Source organism: Elgaria multicarinata, chromosome 13 (genome assembly GCF_023053635.1).
Source record: "Elgaria multicarinata webbii isolate HBS135686 ecotype San Diego chromosome 13, rElgMul1.1.pri, whole genome shotgun sequence".
In the NCBI taxonomy this organism is placed as follows: domain Eukaryota; kingdom Metazoa; phylum Chordata; class Lepidosauria; order Squamata; family Anguidae; genus Elgaria; species Elgaria multicarinata.
In genome coordinates, this window is record NC_086183.1 from 1,540,442 (window position 1) to 1,558,635 (window position 18,194).

Genomic DNA, 18,194 nt, shown 5'->3' on the forward strand with positions numbered 1-18,194 from the left:
ACCTTCTGCAAGGATGTGTTGGAGCAAATTCAGCAGGGTAAGGCGGAGACTGCTGATCAAGCTTCTGGGTTTTTCCTGTATGAGGATTTGGAGTTGCTTGATGAATGGGAACTAGAGCAACCTTGGGAAACGGTCCTGGGTTATCTTTGCGGCAAAGAAGCTGTGGAACTAAGGACTCCCACCAGCTCCTTCCCCTCCGGCCACCCCACGCCTCTGTCTTTTCACACCACTCCTCTTCCCTCACCTATCAACCCCCTTAGGGTGCAATCCTATGCATGTTTAGACAGAAAAAAGTCCTACCATTCCCAGCATTCCCCAGCCACGTCTATCGAAATGTGCGTCGCTGTTGCATTGTACCTTTGGAAGGATACGGCCAAATGAGATGTGGCATTAGGTGATCCGATCTCCTGTGCTTTTGTGAACCTCCCAGAGAGCTCCGGCTATTGCGCGGGATAGAAATGTAATAAATAAATAAATAAATAATATTTTTTCCCCTAAGATAAAAACAGCTGTAGAGGGTGGGCAGGAAATCGGACCAAGGCCATGGCAGTGGGGAAGCAGGGGCTTTAACCCACTGTTCCCCTGCCCATTGCAATCAACTCCATAGGGAAGCATGTGCAGGTAACCATATGGGTCCCTCTATGTTTCTTCTGCAAAGAAAATAGCAAATTTGTGGTGTGTGTGTGTATGTGGGTGGGTGGGTGGCATTTATAACAGGAAGACAAGGCAAAGAAAAGAGCTAAATCCACCCCCAGAACTATGTGGCGCTGGTCTATTTCAGGGCTTCCTGCCCCTGCTTCTGGATCTGCTACACTCCCCCTGCCCACATCTCCTGCCATCCCAATTGGCCCTTAGCCCAGGGCAGAACCTGTGTTGGTTTTATGCACGGCACGGCCTGACTGTGAGCACTCTAGAGACAAATTATCTGCAATAGAGGAGCTAGAAATGGCTGTCAAGGCTTGTTGTAAGAAGATGCCCTTGGAAAGCTGTCCGCTCCACGAGAGGGCCTTTGTGAGCTGGGATGTCTTCTAGGGGAGTCCTGATGGGTGCCGGGCAGCAGGATTCACACAGCACATGGCCAAGGTGAAGTGCCTGAGAGGCTGCTCTCTGGTGAGGATCCGATCTGGGCACAGAGCTGCAAATGTGGATTATGACAGCAGCAGAGCCAGCAGTGATGTCAACCCACAAGCACAGCACAGCCATCATTTCCAGCAAGCAATTTCCCTTTTGCGGACATGTGTGAGTGGTGTCTGAGTGTCTGTCAGCACCTGGTGTTTAAAGCAGATACGTAAAGGAAGGGCATAGGCTGCTTTCTGGCAGGTCTTATCCAACAGTCCTCCAGGAAGACATTTGATCTTCTGTTAGGTGACAGGTTCTGCTAGAAGAACAAACAGCAAGTTTGATGGTCAATATCTAGCCAGATTTCCTATCAATGGGAATTTGTTGCCCTCTCCAAGAGCTGGTGGTGTGTGGTGCGGTGACCAAGAGATCCTGTCAGGAAATCCCCAGTTTGAATCTAGCTACCACCATAAATTTATGAGGTAATCATGGGCAAGACCCCCTTTCTTTCTCTCTTCCATACCCCCTCCCCTTAGCTACAATATGAGGAAAGTAAAGCTGGACTACCGTACAAGGTTATTTTAATGGTTTTAATAAGATAATGTGATTTGAACATTTGATAGCACTACAAAAACACTAAGTATTTTTACTGGGAATTATTGGATTAGGTGGGGGTCCGTGTCTTGCCTTAAGGCTGCATCACACCTCCTGTTTTCCTGACATGTAAATAATGATCTCTATAGAATCAGAATCAGAATGACAGAATAATAGAGTTGGATCTATAACCCCATTGAGTCCAACCCCCTGCTCAATGCAGGGATCCACCTTAAAAGCATACCTGACAGATGGTTGTCAAGATGCCTCTTGAATGCCTCTAGTTGTAGTTATCCTGGTTGTGCTTTTTATATTGTATTTTGTATTTGTGTTTTTAACTTGTTGGTTGTTTTATGATGGTTTTAATTTTTGTGAACCGCCCAGAGAGCTTCGGCTATTGGGCGGTATAAAAATGTAATAAATAAATAAATAATAAATAAATAGTGTGGGAGAGCCCACAACCTCCCTATGTCATTGGTTCCATTGTCATACTGCTCTGACAGTCAGGAAGTTTTTCCTGATGTCCAGCCAGAATCTGGCTTCCTGTAACTTAAGCCCATTATTCCGTGTTCTTCACTCTGGGATGACCAAGAAGAGATCCCGGCCCTCCTCTGCTTGACAACCTTTTAAGTATTTGAAGAGTGCTGTCATGTCTCCCCTCAATCTTCTCTTCTCCAGGCTAAACATGCCCAGTTCTTTCAGTCTCTCCTCATCCGACCTTGTTTCCAGACCTCTGATCATCCTGGTTGCTCTCTTCTGAACACGCTCCAGCTTGTTTGCATCCTTCTTGAATTGTGGAGCCCAGAACTGGATGCAATACTCTACATGAGGCCTAACCAGGGCTGAACAGAGAGGAACCAGTACCTCACGTGATTTGGAAGCTATACTTCTATTAATGCAGCCCAAAATAGCATTTGCCTTTCTTGCAGCCATATTGCACTGTTGGCTCATATTCAGCTTGTGATCTACAACAATTCAAAGATCCTTCTCGTTTGTAGTATTGCTGAGCCAAGTATCCCCCATCTTGTAACTGTGCATTTGGTTTCTATTTCCTAAATGTAGAACTTGGCATTTATCCCTATTAAATTTCATTCTGTTGTTTTCAGCCCAGCACACCAGCCTATCAAGATCACTTTGAAATTTGTGTCTGTCTTCCAGGGTATTAGCAATTTTGTGTCATCTGCAAATTTGATAAGCGTTCCCTGCACCTCCTCGTCCATATCATTAATAAAAATGTTGAAGAGCACTGGGCCCAGGACTGAGCCCTGTGGTACCCCGCTTGTTGCCTCTCCCCAGTTTGAGAAGGTTCCATTTATAAGTACCCTTTGAGTATTTCTGTAGCCAACTGTGAATCCACCTAATAGTTGTTCCATCTAGCCCACTTTTAGCTAGTTTGTTAATCAGAATATCATGGGGCACTTTGTCAAAAGCTTTGCTGAAGTCAAGCTATATGACATCCACAGCATTCCCACAGTCCACAAGGGAGGTTACCCGATCAAAAAATGAGATCAAATTAGTCTGATAGGATTTGTTCCTGACAAATCCACGTTGGCTTCTATTGATCACTGCATTGTTTTGAAGGTGTTTACAGATTGACTTCTTTATAATCTGCTCCAGAATTACCCCAGGGATGGATGTCAGACTGACTGGTCTGTAGTTCCCAGGTTCCTCCGTTTTGAAGATAGGGACAACGTTAGCCCTCCTCTAGTCGTCCGGCACCTCACCCGTCTTCCATGATTTCACAAAGATAAAAGACAAAGGTTCTGAGAGTTCTTCCGCTAGCTCCTTCATTACTTTAGGATGCAGTTCATCGAGCCCTGCAGATTTGAACTCATTCAAGGAAATTAGGTGTTCTTTGACCATTTGTTTATCAATCTCAAACTGCAATCCTACCCCCTCAACCGCAATGCGCTACAGGAGAGGTGTAAGTTTGCAAGTTTTCATACGGTATGTAAGCACTATATAAACGAAGTAGGATAATTCGTGGGAGAACCACAATAAAAGGGTACGTGGGATGAAGGCATTAGTCTTTCTGCAGAGTATACCTACTGCTGCAGCTATATCTGGCTTTGTTGTGGTGGCCAAGTACAAGGGCAGCTTTCTCACAGCTGTTCTGTACTGGTTGGTCTGTGGTAGGAGTTCATTTCCTTTTAGAAAGTCTGTCTCCATTGGTGTGGCTACTGCATTGGCGTCTTTGAGTCCTAAGCATTCTAGCAGTTCATGGATCTTTTGTCTTTGGCTGAGGAGATAACTTGCATCTTCCTCTCTTTCTATTTGAATTCCAAGGTAGTAGATTATGTCTCCCAGTCTTTTCACTTCTATTTCTCGATTCAAATGATCTATAATTTCCTCGGTCTTCTTCATCTTCATAGCTCAGAATAAGGTCATCCACATATGTCAGTATGTATGTCCATCTATTATTTCTATATTGTGTGTAGAGACGGGGGCCAGCTTGGCCTTGCTTGAAGCCTTCTCTGATAAGGATTTGATTAAGTTTTTCATTCCATGCTCTTGCAGATTGCTTCAGGCCATATATGCTTTTCTGTAGTTTATATACAAGCGGTTTGTCTCCTGATTTCTTGAATCCAGGTGGTTGCTCTATATAGATGTCCTCTTTAAGTTTTCCATGTAAAAATGCAGTCTTAACATCTAGGTGTTCAACTTGCGTCTTTCTTGAAGCTGCTGTGCTTAAAACAGTCCTTATTGTAGTATACTTCACTACGGGGGCAAATGAGTCATCTCAGTTCTTCCCATATTCCTGGGAATAGACTTTGGCAACCAGTCTGTTTAATTTCTTCCTTTGCATTTTGTTTAGCTTTGAAGACCCATTTGCATCCTACATGCCTTTTGCCTATTGGTAGCTGTGTGAGTGTCCAAGTAGGGTTTATGTAGAGCTTTTATATCTTCTTTAACAGTTGCACAGAAAAGGGAATTTCAGCAGGTGTCATTTGCATGCATGCAGCACCTGGTGAAATTCCCTCTTCATCACAACTGTTAAAGCTGCAGGAGCCCTGCCCTCTTTTGTATCTGCTCACTCTAGTATAGCTCCTGCAGCTTTTATCAATTGTGATGAAGAGGGAATTTTGACAGGTGCTGTATGCATGCAAATGACACCTCCTGGAATTCCCTTTTCTGTGCAATGTTAAAGATACAGGAGCCCGGTTCTCTTTTCCATATGGTTGCCCTAGATTTGAGTCCAACTCTACACAGATTACCTGGCCTCATGTGCTCACCCTGTCAACATTCTTCCCGCAGCTATCTCAACTCTGGAATGAAGCAGTTGAACAGGAACAGAAAAAAAGACGGAGCGCAGGTGAGTCCCCATGGGGAGAGGAAAAGGCTTTCTGTTTGAAGGGGTAGCAGGCTGGTGGTGCTTTAATCTGTGAGCAGTATAAAATGGGTCTCACAGAACAATCTCATAATATTTATAAGTGGTATAAAAAGACAGCATAACAACACAGTGTCTTTTGACTGGTAGGGCTTTCTGCAGAAATTCTGCCTTTTTCTCCTCGTCGTGCACCTCCTTCCCAGAAGAATGAGGCTTCTGCCACTCCTCCAAAGCACTGTTTGAGGGGCTGGTAGGAGCCAGCTAGAAGGAATTTCCCCTCAAAGGAAGTTGACTACAGAACTTTCAGCTGTTTCAGTCCTACGACCTGCCATTATCCCCAATATGGTTAACGTGGGACACAATGGCCTTGTTCAGAAGGCACCTTAAACCACAGTGGTTAAGGCTTTTTTGTTAACATGGTTGAAGGTGTCTTCTGAACAGGGCCAATCTTAATTATGTACACCCATCTTCCCCAACTCTCATCACCCCAACAATCATAGCCAATGATGGGAATTGTAATCCAACACATCTCAGGTTGGGGGAGGCTGATGGACCACATATATTCCATTTTTTTTACTTTACTTTTTTTGAACAACAACACCTTGTTATGAGCCTACTTAGTTTGAAACCCAGCCTGGTTGTGGACCACCTATTGAAGATGTAGGACTGAATTGTGAAGGTGAACCCCAGGAGAGTTGATCTGCAGTGGCAGAGCCGGGCCTTCTGGTGGCCCCTGCCTGTCAGCTGGGTGGAGCCCTCTGTATTCATTCCATCCAGCTTTTGTGACCTGCTGTGTTTAGAGAGAGGTTTAGTAGCCCTAGCAACGATTTGTCTCTTCCTCCCCGGGCCCACAACAAGCCGTTGTGAAAAAGGCCCCTTTGTTGGTGGCAACAAGACTTGGCAGCACACCTAGGACAGGGTGTGGGTGGGCAGAGATACCAAGGTCACGATTCACCTGTGTGCATGGGGCCATCGTTCTGGGCTCAAGGTGGGGAAAATGGGCTCATTTCGGGCAGTCTGGTTTCAAAGACTGAGTTTGGAAAGAGACTTCTGTTTTGCCCGGGTACATCAATCCCGCTAGTGTTCCTGGGGTTGCATCTGTCTTCTGACTTTTCCTGTGTTCATCCCTTGTGAGCCTTGGGGGCGTTCCTCCTCATGTGGTCTTCCCTCTGTCAGCATTTAGTTTGTAGGCTCCTTTGGGCAGAGCCCTGTCTTTTGTTACTGTCCTTTATTTGTAAAGCATCCAGTGCAGGATATCGCAGGGCTCAGTCCTGGGCCCAGGGCGCTTCCACATTTTTATTAATGATATCAACGAGGAGGTGCAGGGAACGCTGATCAAATTTGCAGATGATACAAAATTGGGTGGGATAGCTAATACCCTGGAAGACAGACGCAAACTTCAAAGTGATCTTGATAGGCTGGCGTGCTGGGCTGAAAACAACAGAATGAAATTTAATAGGGATAAATGCCAAGTTCTACATTTAGGAAGTAGAAACCAAAGGCACAGTTACAAGATGGGGGACACTTGGCTCAGCAATACAACAAACGAGAAGGCCCTGGTTAGGCCTCATCTAGAGTATTGCATCCAGTTCTGGGCTCCACAATTCAAGAAGGATGCAGACAAGCTGGAGCGTGTTCAGAGGAGGGCAACCAGGATGATCAGGGGTTTGGAAACAAGGTTGTATGAGGAGAGACTGAAAGAACTGGGCATGTTTAGCCTGGAGAAGAGAAGGCTGAGGGGAGACATGAGAGCACTCTTCAAATACTTGAAAGGTTGTCACACGGAGGAGGGCCAGGATCTCTTCTTGATCCTCCCACCCTAGAGGCATTCAAGAGGCAGTTGGACAAGCATCTGTCAGGGATGCTTTAGGGTGGATTCCTGCATTGAGCAGGGGGTTGGACTCGATGGCCTTGTAGGGCCCTTCCAACTTTGCTATTCTATGATTCTATGGATTGTTAACCATCATAATTCTGGTGTTTTTCTGACCTTAAGCACTATTCAGGTATCCCCCAGAAGATGACTGTTTCAGCACAATGGAGGAAGCAGGTGAACTTACCCTGCATTATACAGTGAGTACCTTATTTCTTGGTCCCTATTGAAGCAGTGGAGTAATGCATGAGTATGTTGAAAGGGGAGGATATTTGGGAAGGGTAAAGACAGACCCTGCATGATTCTTCATGCCAGAACTGGTTTGAATGACGTTGCCTGAGTTATGTCCTTATGCGTATGGATGGAAGCCATTTTTAGCTGGAGTATGGGATATATGGTTATGTGTTTTTAAAACAGATTACTTACTGTTTCTGTAGCCCAGGCTTCTCCAATCTGGTTTCTTCCAGATGTGTTGGACTAGAACTCCCAGCATTCCCAGGCCAGCCAGGCCTTTCTACATGAGGCTTTTAACCTGCCACTTTACTGAGGTTCTGCTTCAGGATTCTTTGCGGGATTAAGTTAGGCACCTGTACATGTGTTTTTCCCCTGAAGTTTTCTTTCTCTGCCTTTCTATGTGTTCCATTATACAACCACCAGGTGGCGCTGTGGTATAGCAAAATTGTGCAGGTACACCAGGGGTTCATGCCACCATTCACAAATATAACAGACTTTCCTCATTAGGAGAACACACACAATAATGGTTGCAAAGCATGGGAGAGGCCCTGGAGGAGGAGGGGGGATGTCATATAAAGCACCCGCAAACTACTGTGAATGAAAAATCACAAGCAATTAAACAATAAATGGCTCACATAGAAAGGCTCCCTGTTGTAGTCCAACACATCTGGAGGGTGCCCTGTTGGGAAAGGCTGTTGTAGCAATTCTTTAAGACCTGAACATGCTTCTTAATGATCCTCTCAACAGCCCAGTAAAATTGGCCCATGTCATTCGCTGTCAGTGGAAAGGCTGATTGCCGTTCTGATGGACTTGTTCCCAGATTCAGTTATAGAGATTAGTTAAAAAGAGCAGTAAGGGCAAGCAAACGGTAGCACAAGGTAGCAAAAGGTATTCTTCATTTGTTGCTGAGTTGTGAGGACTTTTTGTTTCAAGAAAAGAAATCAAAATAGAGACTGTTTGCTTCTTTCCGAGTATGGATGTGGCCAAAACTGGTTGAACACAGCAGGCTGAGTGCTGCCTCCTGCCTGCATGGCACTGGCACCCACCTGACTGTGACATCACAATAATGAGAGCCAGTGGTGTAGTGGCTAGAGTGTTGGACTGGGAGTTGGGAGATCTGGGTTCTAGTCCCCAGTCGGCCTTGGAAGCTCACGGGGAGACTTTGGGCCAGACTCACTGACTCTTACCCTAACCTACGTCATGGGGTTGTTGTGAAGATAAAATGAAGGATAAAATGAGGAGGAGGACCATGTAATGTGCGTTGGGTTCTTTGCAAGAGGAAAAAAATGTGGAATAATAATAACAACAAAGTCAAATTACATTGGGCATCTGTTCCATCTTTCCCTCCTAACAGATGATTTGTGCTAAGTAAAAAGAAGGGGAAGGAGTGGGAAAAGACCAGGGTGGGTGGATTTCCAAACAGAAAATATCATTCTCTCCCCACCCACCCCGCAAGGAAATTCCATGCATGGGGCAGGGTGACTGCACAACAAAAGCCTTCGGAGTCTGAAGCGACCCTTAGAGCTATAAATCCAGGAGTCTGTAAATTTTGCCCAACCTGGCCCGTGCTTTGCTTCTTCTTCATTAAAGTGTTTTCCGCAATGGGGATCTGCTGAGCCCCCCTTTCCGCTTGATCCTCTCCAAGAGCACCCTGCAGGAATGGAACTCCGTCCTGAGCCTCTTGTCAGAAAAGGCAAACCTGCGGAGTGGAGCTGTCAAAAAGTGAGTCTCCTGAGCAAACGCCACATCTGTCTGCATCCTTTCCTTTTTCTGTTCCTTTTTGTTTCCTGTTTAAAAACAAATGTGCAGCCTGCTATACATGGGCTGCATCCTGCCCTGCCCCAAAGGAGAGCATGACGTTTGGAGCCCTGATGGGGAGTCATTTGGCTCCAGTATCGATTGTGGCTTTGCCTTCCAAGAGACATTGCTGGTGCTGAGTGACCAATTCCAGGAATATGTGGAAGGTTTTCTAGCCCATGTCACAAAGGTTGCTGTTTTAGGATTACGAGAACATTCTCATGTATACCAGGGCTTGTCTAGATGATGGGTTTGCCCAGGGTGAATTCGTAGTAGTGGCAGGTCATCTACATGATGCAGCTGCCATTGCAAAGCTATCCAGGGGCAAACCCCAGAAACTCCGCTGAGAAAAACTTGGGCACTTACCCTGCCTTTTTTGTCCGCAGAGGTGAGTTACAGCCAATGGCACCCCTTGGTTGGCTGCTATTGTCTGGACAGGGAAGGAGGCAGACCTCCAGGAGCTCAGGAGAGCCCCATGGTAAATAATAAATAAATAAAAACAGGGTGGGGGGAGGAGAGGAACAGGGCTCGTTCCTCCCCCCGATTTTTATTTTATTTGTATCTGCGAAGCTGTGCAGATACAGATAAGAATAGTTTTTTAAAAGGGCAGGGGAGAACAGGCAGCCAGAGGGAGGTCAGATGGTTTGGGTGCCCTGCGTCCCTCTCATCCTCCTCTGGCTGCCTCGTTCCTCCCCCATCCGTCCCGGTGATCAGCGCAGCAGTAGCTGCGGGGGAAAATCCGCCCTTGCATTCCTTCCCGTGCAGATGCCAGGAAGGACCGCAAGTGTGGGAGCCGGAGGCCTCATGGCACCAAAGCACCGCTGTCAAGACGGGGGTCCTGATGCGTACATGAAAATATACTCTTTAAATTGTGAACTGCCCAGAGATACTCAGCTGTTTGGCAGTATCAAAATGTAATAAAATTAATTAATTAATAAATATTTCTTCAGTAAAATGTATCTCGATTTTACAGCAGTTTAACTATCACAATTTCTTTATTCAAGACTCATTGCCTTGAATAAGGACGCTAGGAATTCTGTTATATTGCTCACTGCCATCACGGGACTACCATTCCCAGAGCAAAGAGAATGGCATTTTAAAACCAGCATATTGTTTGTGCTCCTTGTCTAACACAATGGTTTACCATTGTGAGAGATCACACTGAAACTGGGCAGGTACATTTTTGATCCAATTTTTTGTTTAAAGTTTGGATACCTGTTCAATCTGTGCATTTTTAAGGTGAGAGGAAAGATGTAAAATAGAGTGTTGTGTGAAGCCTTGAAAACATTGTGAAATCTTAAATAGATAACTAATTCTTGATAGTAACAGTGGAACCCCTGTAAAATTCTGTGAATCAAGCAGGGTGGTGGCATGATACCAAACCCAGTGTAATCCTATGCATGTTTACTCAGAAGTAAGACTCACTGTATTCAATACGGCTCACTCCAAGGCAAGTATGTATAGGAATGCAGCGTCGACCTTATTTCTTCCCTACCAGCCTCGCTTTCTCTTAAGGTGTGTTCCCATTTTGTGGTAAGAACGAGAAAGCTGCTCCTCCCTATGGGGGGAGTTCATTGTCCAGCCGAGAGTCAATTTTGAGATGGACAAGTGGGTAAGATTCCAAGAACGCGTTTATTTGATGCAATTTGCCTCAGGCCCATACAAGCAAGGAAGTATGAGCGCCGTTCTGTAGTTACAGTGGTTATTTTATACACATCAGATCTGTCAAGGCTCCATCTTGTTGCTATTCTTTTTAAGGCATGGCGGTGTGCCAAGTTTTCTCAGTAGAAAATGATACTTCTAGCTTTTGCTTAGCAACTGGAAAATTCCAGTCAACCCCCAACATTTTGGTGGCTGTCCTAGCGACACACTTTGCACTTCTTGTATCTAAAGTTAAAGCTTTCCCCCAGCGGTTTTAGCTGACTGATGTCTGTGTAGTTCAAGGATTTAGTAAAATTTCTCACAATTGCCTCAACTCCCTGCCAGGCTCTGCAAGCTGAATGGCGCCGGCGTCTCCAGTGGGGAGGATCTCGTGAGCGGAGACTACTACGTGGCTGTGGGGCTGGAGAAGTACAAAAGCCTGCCCTACTTCGAATTGTTGGTGCCCCCAAAGCTAGGGCACCGGCCTTTTCGGTATGTGCTTGAAGCCCTTCTGGCTCCAGGTTTCCGATGGCCCGTAGGCAAGGCACCCTCCCTCCATGGGGCCCCTCCCTGAGTGAGTCTACGTTCTCACCACGCCCGCCCGCAGTCACCAGCTGCTCTTCCTCATCACCGCTCCCCCTTGCATGCTCGACAGGCCGAGAGCGAGGGAGCAAGGGGGCCATGCCGCCCCGCCCCCACTCCGGGCTCACCTTCTCACCATGGTCTGGGCCAGGGTGGGAGGCAGGTGGCCATGCCAACCCTTGACGCTGGCTCTGGATTGAGGCCACTGGGGGCAACTCAGGTGCTGTTGCTTAGATGGCCGCCAGCCTGTACGCACAACCCTCGGGGGGGGGGGGGTGCTTACCTGACTTAAATGTATGTAGCGCGTCTTGTTCGAAATGTAGCCCTAGTTAGAACGGAGTATCCCTAACTGTGCGCCTAGTGAATTTGTTGTTTCTATGCTTACAGGAATCTTCCTAATAACAGAAGAAGAAACTACAGTCGTGGGGTAGGTGGTGGATGTTTTGGCTGGCTTTCCTAGAGGCAGCACTGATCAGAGGTTATGCTTGTAAAAGGGGGTAAGGAGATACTGCAGCTGAAAGAAGTATATTTCAGCCACTGGTTGTGGGACGGTTTCTCATGTAAGGTTTTTTCAAAAACAGGGCAACCACTTCCCTGTGTGATGAAATGGGAGGTATACAGCCATTTCATTTGGAGAGAGAAATTCAGGTTGAAATCTCATGTTGCCAGATCTCAATGAGGAGGCTGCCATAGCTTCCTCACGTTCTCAGTGCCATCAACAAGGGGTTATGGAGGAGCAATGGTTAAACATTCCTGTATGTTCCACACCCTCCACTAGAGACTGGAATCTCTCTTTGCCCCAGGTTTCTCTTCAGGATAACATCCCCATGTGACTATGTGCCAGAAGTCCAAAATCCTGGGAGTCTTTGAGCTTTCCTAAACAAGGCTTTTATTGTGTGCTCAACATTCCTCACTTTAGAAGTTGTTGTCGTTGTCTACTATCCAGTTTCTCTTCCGGTTTTTAAAAGCAATTGGGGAGCAGGGCAATGTTAATCCAGATTTTTTTGTGAAGGTGTAACAAGGTGCTAGTCCCTGTAGTTGCATTATTCTGCTAGACCACAGCGCCACCTCGCAGTTATGTACCAGAAAGGCCGGACAGGAAAACAATCCACATACAGTTCTGATCTTAATTCTGCAAGGAAACCAGAGGTGGAAACAGCAGCTTAAACAACCTCATCTCGCAAAGCTCTCCCTCTGGCCTGAAAGGTGAACCATTGGAAGTGGCGGCGAGTGAGCGAGCACAGGAGAGGCCGAAGGCGCTTCTAGGTAGGGCTTCCACTGTGCAGCCCCCGTGGCCTCGGCCACGGAGCCCAGGCGCGGTCGTCTTCAGGTTGAGGCTTCCCCTTGTTTCCCTATGGCATCTTCCATCTTTTTTTCTTATTGGGGAAAAAAAGCCATTAAGAAAAAACAGAATATCTGCACGACACTTCTTGACAGCCAGCACTAGGAGCTCTTCCAAGAAAAACAGCTCAAGCTTCTCTGATTTTTTTCTTTCAAAAGGAATAAACACTAATGTATAGATTCATGTACAGACTAAAACTACAAAGCAAACAAGAAAAGTTTGTATTTCATAAGCCCACGAGCAAGCAAATTTTGGATAGGTGCTGCATTCGCCCTATACCATACCTATGTCAAAGGAACAGGACTCTGACTTTACAGTCACAGTTCGTTGCATTCTCTTTTTATGGGGTCCCTTGGGTGCAGGCTGAAGATATTTAGTCAGCAACTGCCACCTTACCAGGGGGTTGTCCATACGGCTGTTTACTGCGCTGAAAATGCGCATTTTCGCATCTTTGGACAGATGACATAGCTGCAAAGGTGAAGCCATTGAGGGGCAAACCCTGGAACATCCGCTCCAAAAAAGTCAGGCATTTACGCCGACTTTTTTGGCAGCAGAGGCGAATCCACAGCTGTAAAAAAGCCCCAAAACATTTTTAAAATCATAAAAATGGGGGGGGGGGGAGGAACAGTGCTGTTCTCCCCCTTTTTTAAGTTTTATGCTCTAAATCTGCAGACCTCCACAGAAACAAATATAAATTTGGGAGGACTGGGCAACCCCCATGCGGAACTGTGAGATTTGGCTGTTTAAATTTTTTAAAAAGGGGAGGGAGAGATGGCCCCATTCCTTTTCTCCCCCCCCCGGGAGGAATGGCCCCGTTCCTTTCCTACACCACCCTGAGTCCTTTTCAAAATTTTTTTTTAAAGAGTCTGAATATGCTGGGCTGAAAACAACAGAATGAAATTTAATAGGGGTAAATGCCAAGTTCTACATCTAGGAAATAGAAACCAATTGCACAAGCATACTTTGCTCAGCAATACTACAAACAAGAAGGATCTTGGAATTGTTATAGATCACAAGCCAAATATGAGCCAACAGTGTGATGTGGATGCAAAAAAGGCAAATGCTATTTTGAGCTGCATTAATAGAAGTATAGCTTCCAAATTGCGTGAGGTACTGGTTCCTCCCTATTCGGTCCTGGTTAGGCCTCATCTAGAGTATTCTGTCCAGTTCTGGGCTCCACAGTTCAAGAAGGATGCAGACAAGCTGGAGCATGTTCAGAGGAGGACAACCAGGTTGATCAGGGGTCTGGAAACAAAGCCCTATGAAGAGAGGCTGAAAGAACTGGGCATGTTTAGCCTGGAGAAGAGAAGATTGAGGGGAGACATGATAGCACTCTTCAAATACTTAAAGGGTTGTCACACAGAGGAGGGTCAGGATCTCTTCTCGAGCCTCCCAGAGTGCAGGACATGGAATAATGGGCTGCAGTTACAGGAAGCCAGATTCTGGCTGGACATCAGGAAAAACTTCTTCACTGTTAGAGCAGTGCGACGGTGGAATCAGTTACCTAGGGAGGTTGTGGGCTCTCCCACACTAGAGGCCTTCAAGAGGCAGCTGGACAACCATCTGTCAGGGATGCTTTAGGGTGGATTCCTGCATTGAGCAGGGGGTTGGACTTGATGGCCTTGTAGGCCCCTTCCAACTCTGCTATTCTATGATTCTATGTGGGGGACTGGGCAACCTCCAGGAAAAGTTGCACTTGCCTTCCTTCCCATTCAACCCCCGGGAAGGAAGGCAAATGTGGGTGCAAGGCGCCTCCCGGCACCAAAGCGCCTACATATAGGTCACCTTCAATGAATCTCAGGAGATCATAGAATCATAGAATAGCAGAGTTGGAAGGGGCCTACAAGGCCATCGAGTCCAACCCCCTGCTCAATGCAGGAATCCACCCTAAAGCATCCCTGACAGATGGTTGTCCAGCTGCCTCTTGAATGCCTCTAGTGTGGGAGAGCCCACAACCTCCCTAGGTAGCTGATTCCATTGTCGCACTGCTCTAACAGTCAGGAAGTTTTTCCTGATGTCCAGCCGGAATCTGGCTTCCTTTAACTTGAGCCCGTTATTCCGTGTCCTGCACTCTGGGAGGATCGAGAAGAGATCCTGGCCCTCCTCTGTGTGACAACCTTTTAAGTATTTGAAGACTGCTATCATGTCTCCCCTCAATCTTCTCTTCTCCAGGCTAAACATGCCCAGTTCTTTCAGTCTCTCTTCATAGGGCTTTGTTTCCAGACCTCTGATCATCCTGGTTGCCCTCTTCTGAACACGCTCCAGCTTGTCTGCGTCCTTCTTGAATTGTGGAGCCCAGAACTGGACGCAATACTCTAGATGAGGCCTAACCAGGGCCGAATAGAGAGGAACCAGTACCTCACGTGATTTGGAAGCTATACTTCTATTAATGCAGCCCAAAATAACATTTGCCTTTCTTGCAGCCATATCGCACTGTTGGCTCATATTCAGCTTGTGATCTACAACAATTCCAAGATCTTTCTCGTTTGTAGTATTGCTGAGCCAAGTGTCCCCCATCTTGTAACTGTGCATTTGGTTTCTATTCCCTAAATGTAGAAATTGGCATTTATCCCTATTAAATTTCATTCTGTTGTTTTCAGCCCAGCACTCCAGCCTATCAAGATCACTTTGAAGTTTGTTTCTGTCTTCCAGGGTATTAGCTATCCCACCCAATTTTGTGTCATCTGCAAATTTGATCAGCGTTCCCTGCACCTCCTCGTCCAAATCATTAATAAAAATGTTGAAGAGCACTGGGCCCAGGACTGAGCCCTGCGGCACCCCACTCGTTGCCTCTCCCCAGTTTGAGAAGGTTCCATTGATAAGTACTCTTTGAGTCCGATTCTGTAGCCAACTGTGGATCCACCTAATAGTTGTTCCATCTAGCCCACTTTTAGCTAGTTTGTTAATCAGAATGTCATGTGGTACTTTGTCAAAAGCTTTGCTGAAGTCAAGATATATGACGTCCACAGCATTCTCACAGTCCGCAAGGGAGGTTATCCTATCAAAAAATGAGATCAAATTAGTCTGACAGGACTTGTTCCTGACAAATCCATGTTGGCTTCTAGTAATCACTGCATTGATTTCAAGGTGTTTACAGATGGACTTCTTTATAATCTGCTCCAGAATTTTCCCAGGGATGGATGTCAGACTGACTGGTCTGTAGTTCCCAGGTTCCTCCTTTTTGCCCTTTTTGAAGATAGGGACAACGTTAGCCCTCCTCCAGTCATCCGGCACCTCACCCGTCTTCCATGATTTTGCAAAGATAATAGACAAAGGTTCTGAGAGTTCTTCCGCTAGCTCCTTCATTACTTTAGGATGCAGTTCATCGGGCCCTGGAGATTTGAACTCATTCAAGGAAATTAGGTGTTCTTTGACCATTTGTTTATCAATCACAAACTGCAATCCTGCCCCCTCAACTTCTGCTTCACTTTTTCCAGGGGGGTCATAGACCCGCTTTTGGGAGAAGACCGAGGCAAAGTAGGAATTGAGCACTTCAGCCTTTTCTTTGCCATCTGTTATCAATTTGCCATCCTCATTAAGCAGTTGAACCACCATTTCTTTCCTCTGTCTTTTACTACTCACGTATCTGAAGAAAGCCTTTTTATTGCTTTTAGCATCCCTCGCTAATCTCAGCTCATTCACAGCTTTAGCCTTCCTGACGCCATTTCGGCACTTCTGCGCCACTTGTCTGTACTCTTCTTTTGTAGCCTGGCCTTCCTTCCACTTCCTATATGTATCCCTTTTTGTTTTCAGTTCATCAATAAGCTTTTTGTGGAGCCACATTGGTTTCCTCTGTTGTCTTCTATCTTTTCTCCTTGTTGGAATTGTTTGTAACTGTGCCTTTAAAATTTCATTTTTTAGATACTCCCACCCATCCTGCACTCCTTTTCTCTTTAGGCTCCCTTGCCACGGGACCTTACTTATTATAGTTCTGAGTTTATTAAAATCAGCTTTCCTAAAATCCAGAGTACGTGTATGGCTACGCTCGACTTTTGTCTCCTTCATAATCAAGAATTCAAGTATGACGTGGTCACTTTCCCCCAGAGTTCCCGTAACTGCCACTTTATCCACTAAGTCATCCCTATTGGTCAATAACAAGTCAAGGATTGCCGATCCTCTAGTTCCTTCCACCACTTTCTGTAGGAGAAAGTTATCACCCATACATGTCAGGAATTTCTTGGAAGGGCCGCTTTTGGCAGTAATGGTCTCCCAACAGATATCAGGGTAATTGAAGTCCCCCATCACTACTACATCACACTTCCTTGAAACACTGGTAATTTGTTTCTCAAAAGTTTCGTCCTCGTCTTCTCCTTGATTGGGTGGTCGGTAGTAGACTCCGATTATCATATTCTTTTTATTCCTAGCCCCATTTATTTTAATCCAGACGCTCTCGACGGGGCTCCCAATCTCATCCGCCTGTATTTCTGTGCAGGGATAGGTATTTTTAACATATAGTGCAACTCCACCTCCCTTTCTATTTCTTCTGTTCTTTTTGAACAAGTTATATCCTTCAATTGCTATATTCCAGTCATGGGAGTCATCCCACCAAGTTTCAGTTATACCTACCAAGTCGTATTTGCCTTCATGTAATAAGAGTTCAAGTTCATTCTGTTTGTTTCCCATGCTCTGGGCATTAGTATAGAGACATCGAAGACCATGTGTTTTATAGTCTGGCTTTGTTCCTACATTGTTGTGGACACTATTTTGGGGCACTGTTGGAGCTGTTCTCTGTACTGTGGTGCATTGGCCTTCATCCATTGTTGCCTCAAAATTTACGTCTCCCACCCCTGTAAGATTCAGTTTAAAGCCCTCCTGATGAAGTTCTTCATGCTGTGGCCGAACTCATTCTTTCCAGCCCTTGTGAGGTGCAACCCATCTCTTGCCAGCAGTCCATGTTCCAAGTAGCGTAGCCCGTGGTCCCAGAATCCAAAACTCTCACGATGGCACCACCTTCGAAGCCAGTCGTTCATCCGGAGTATTTTTCTTTCCCTTTCTAATCCTCTTCCAAGAACCGGGAGGATGGATGAGAAAACTACCTGGGCCCCAAAGTTCTTCAGTTTCCTTCCCAGAACTTCAAAGTCTGAAATGATTTCTTCGTAGCTCTGCTTGGCGACATCATTTGTTCCCACATGGATGAGAAGAAAGGGGTATGTGTCCGTTGTCTTTATGAGCTTCGGTAACCTTTCAGTCACATCTCTAATCTGTGCTCCAGGGAGACAGCACACCTGGCGAGTCCATGGGTCTTCACGACATACTTGGGTTTCAATCCCACGCAGCAGGGAGTCTCCCACAACGACTACTCTTCTCTTCTTCTTGGTTGACCTACCTTCTGTCCCTTGGTCACTGTTGCATGGTGTCTCCTGTACTTCCTCCTCTGCAAACTGTCCTTCAGTCTCATTCTCCAGAAGCTGAAAGCGGTTGCTTAACTCCAATGGCCCCACCGGTGCAGAACGCCCTCTAATTCCTCCTCTCCTAACTGTCACTCTTTTCCAAGGAGTTTCCTCTTCATTGGCTTTCCTCCCCTCAGCATACTCCACTTCGGCTTCAGCTGGCTGTTGTTCTTCAATCTCATGTGCTTCTTGTTGCTGTTGCAGTTCCAGCGTTCGGTCTAAGAACTCCTCGACTTCTCTTATTCCTTGGAGGGTGGACACTCGCTGCTCAAGTCCCCTCACTTTTTCTTCCAAAAGTGCCACCAGCTTGCACTTGTTGCAGGTATACGCCATGTTGAGCTCAGGCAGAAACACGAA

At 46.1% G+C, this 18,194-nt stretch overlaps 1 protein-coding gene across 1 annotated transcript in view; it reads left to right on the forward strand.

Moving 5' to 3' along the window:
- DCDC2B (doublecortin domain containing 2B) overlaps nt 1–18,194 on the forward strand; it is a 39,943-nt gene that overhangs the window by 3,548 nt on the left and 18,201 nt on the right. Inside the window, exons 2-6 of the mRNA XM_063140755.1 lie at nt 4,909–4,966; nt 6,975–7,051; nt 8,676–8,807; nt 10,869–11,015; nt 11,493–11,532. Coding sequence (XP_062996825.1) covers nt 4,909–4,966; nt 6,975–7,051; nt 8,676–8,807; nt 10,869–11,015; nt 11,493–11,532 — 454 coding nt within the window. The remainder of the gene's footprint in view (nt 1–4,908; nt 4,967–6,974; nt 7,052–8,675; nt 8,808–10,868; nt 11,016–11,492; nt 11,533–18,194) is intronic.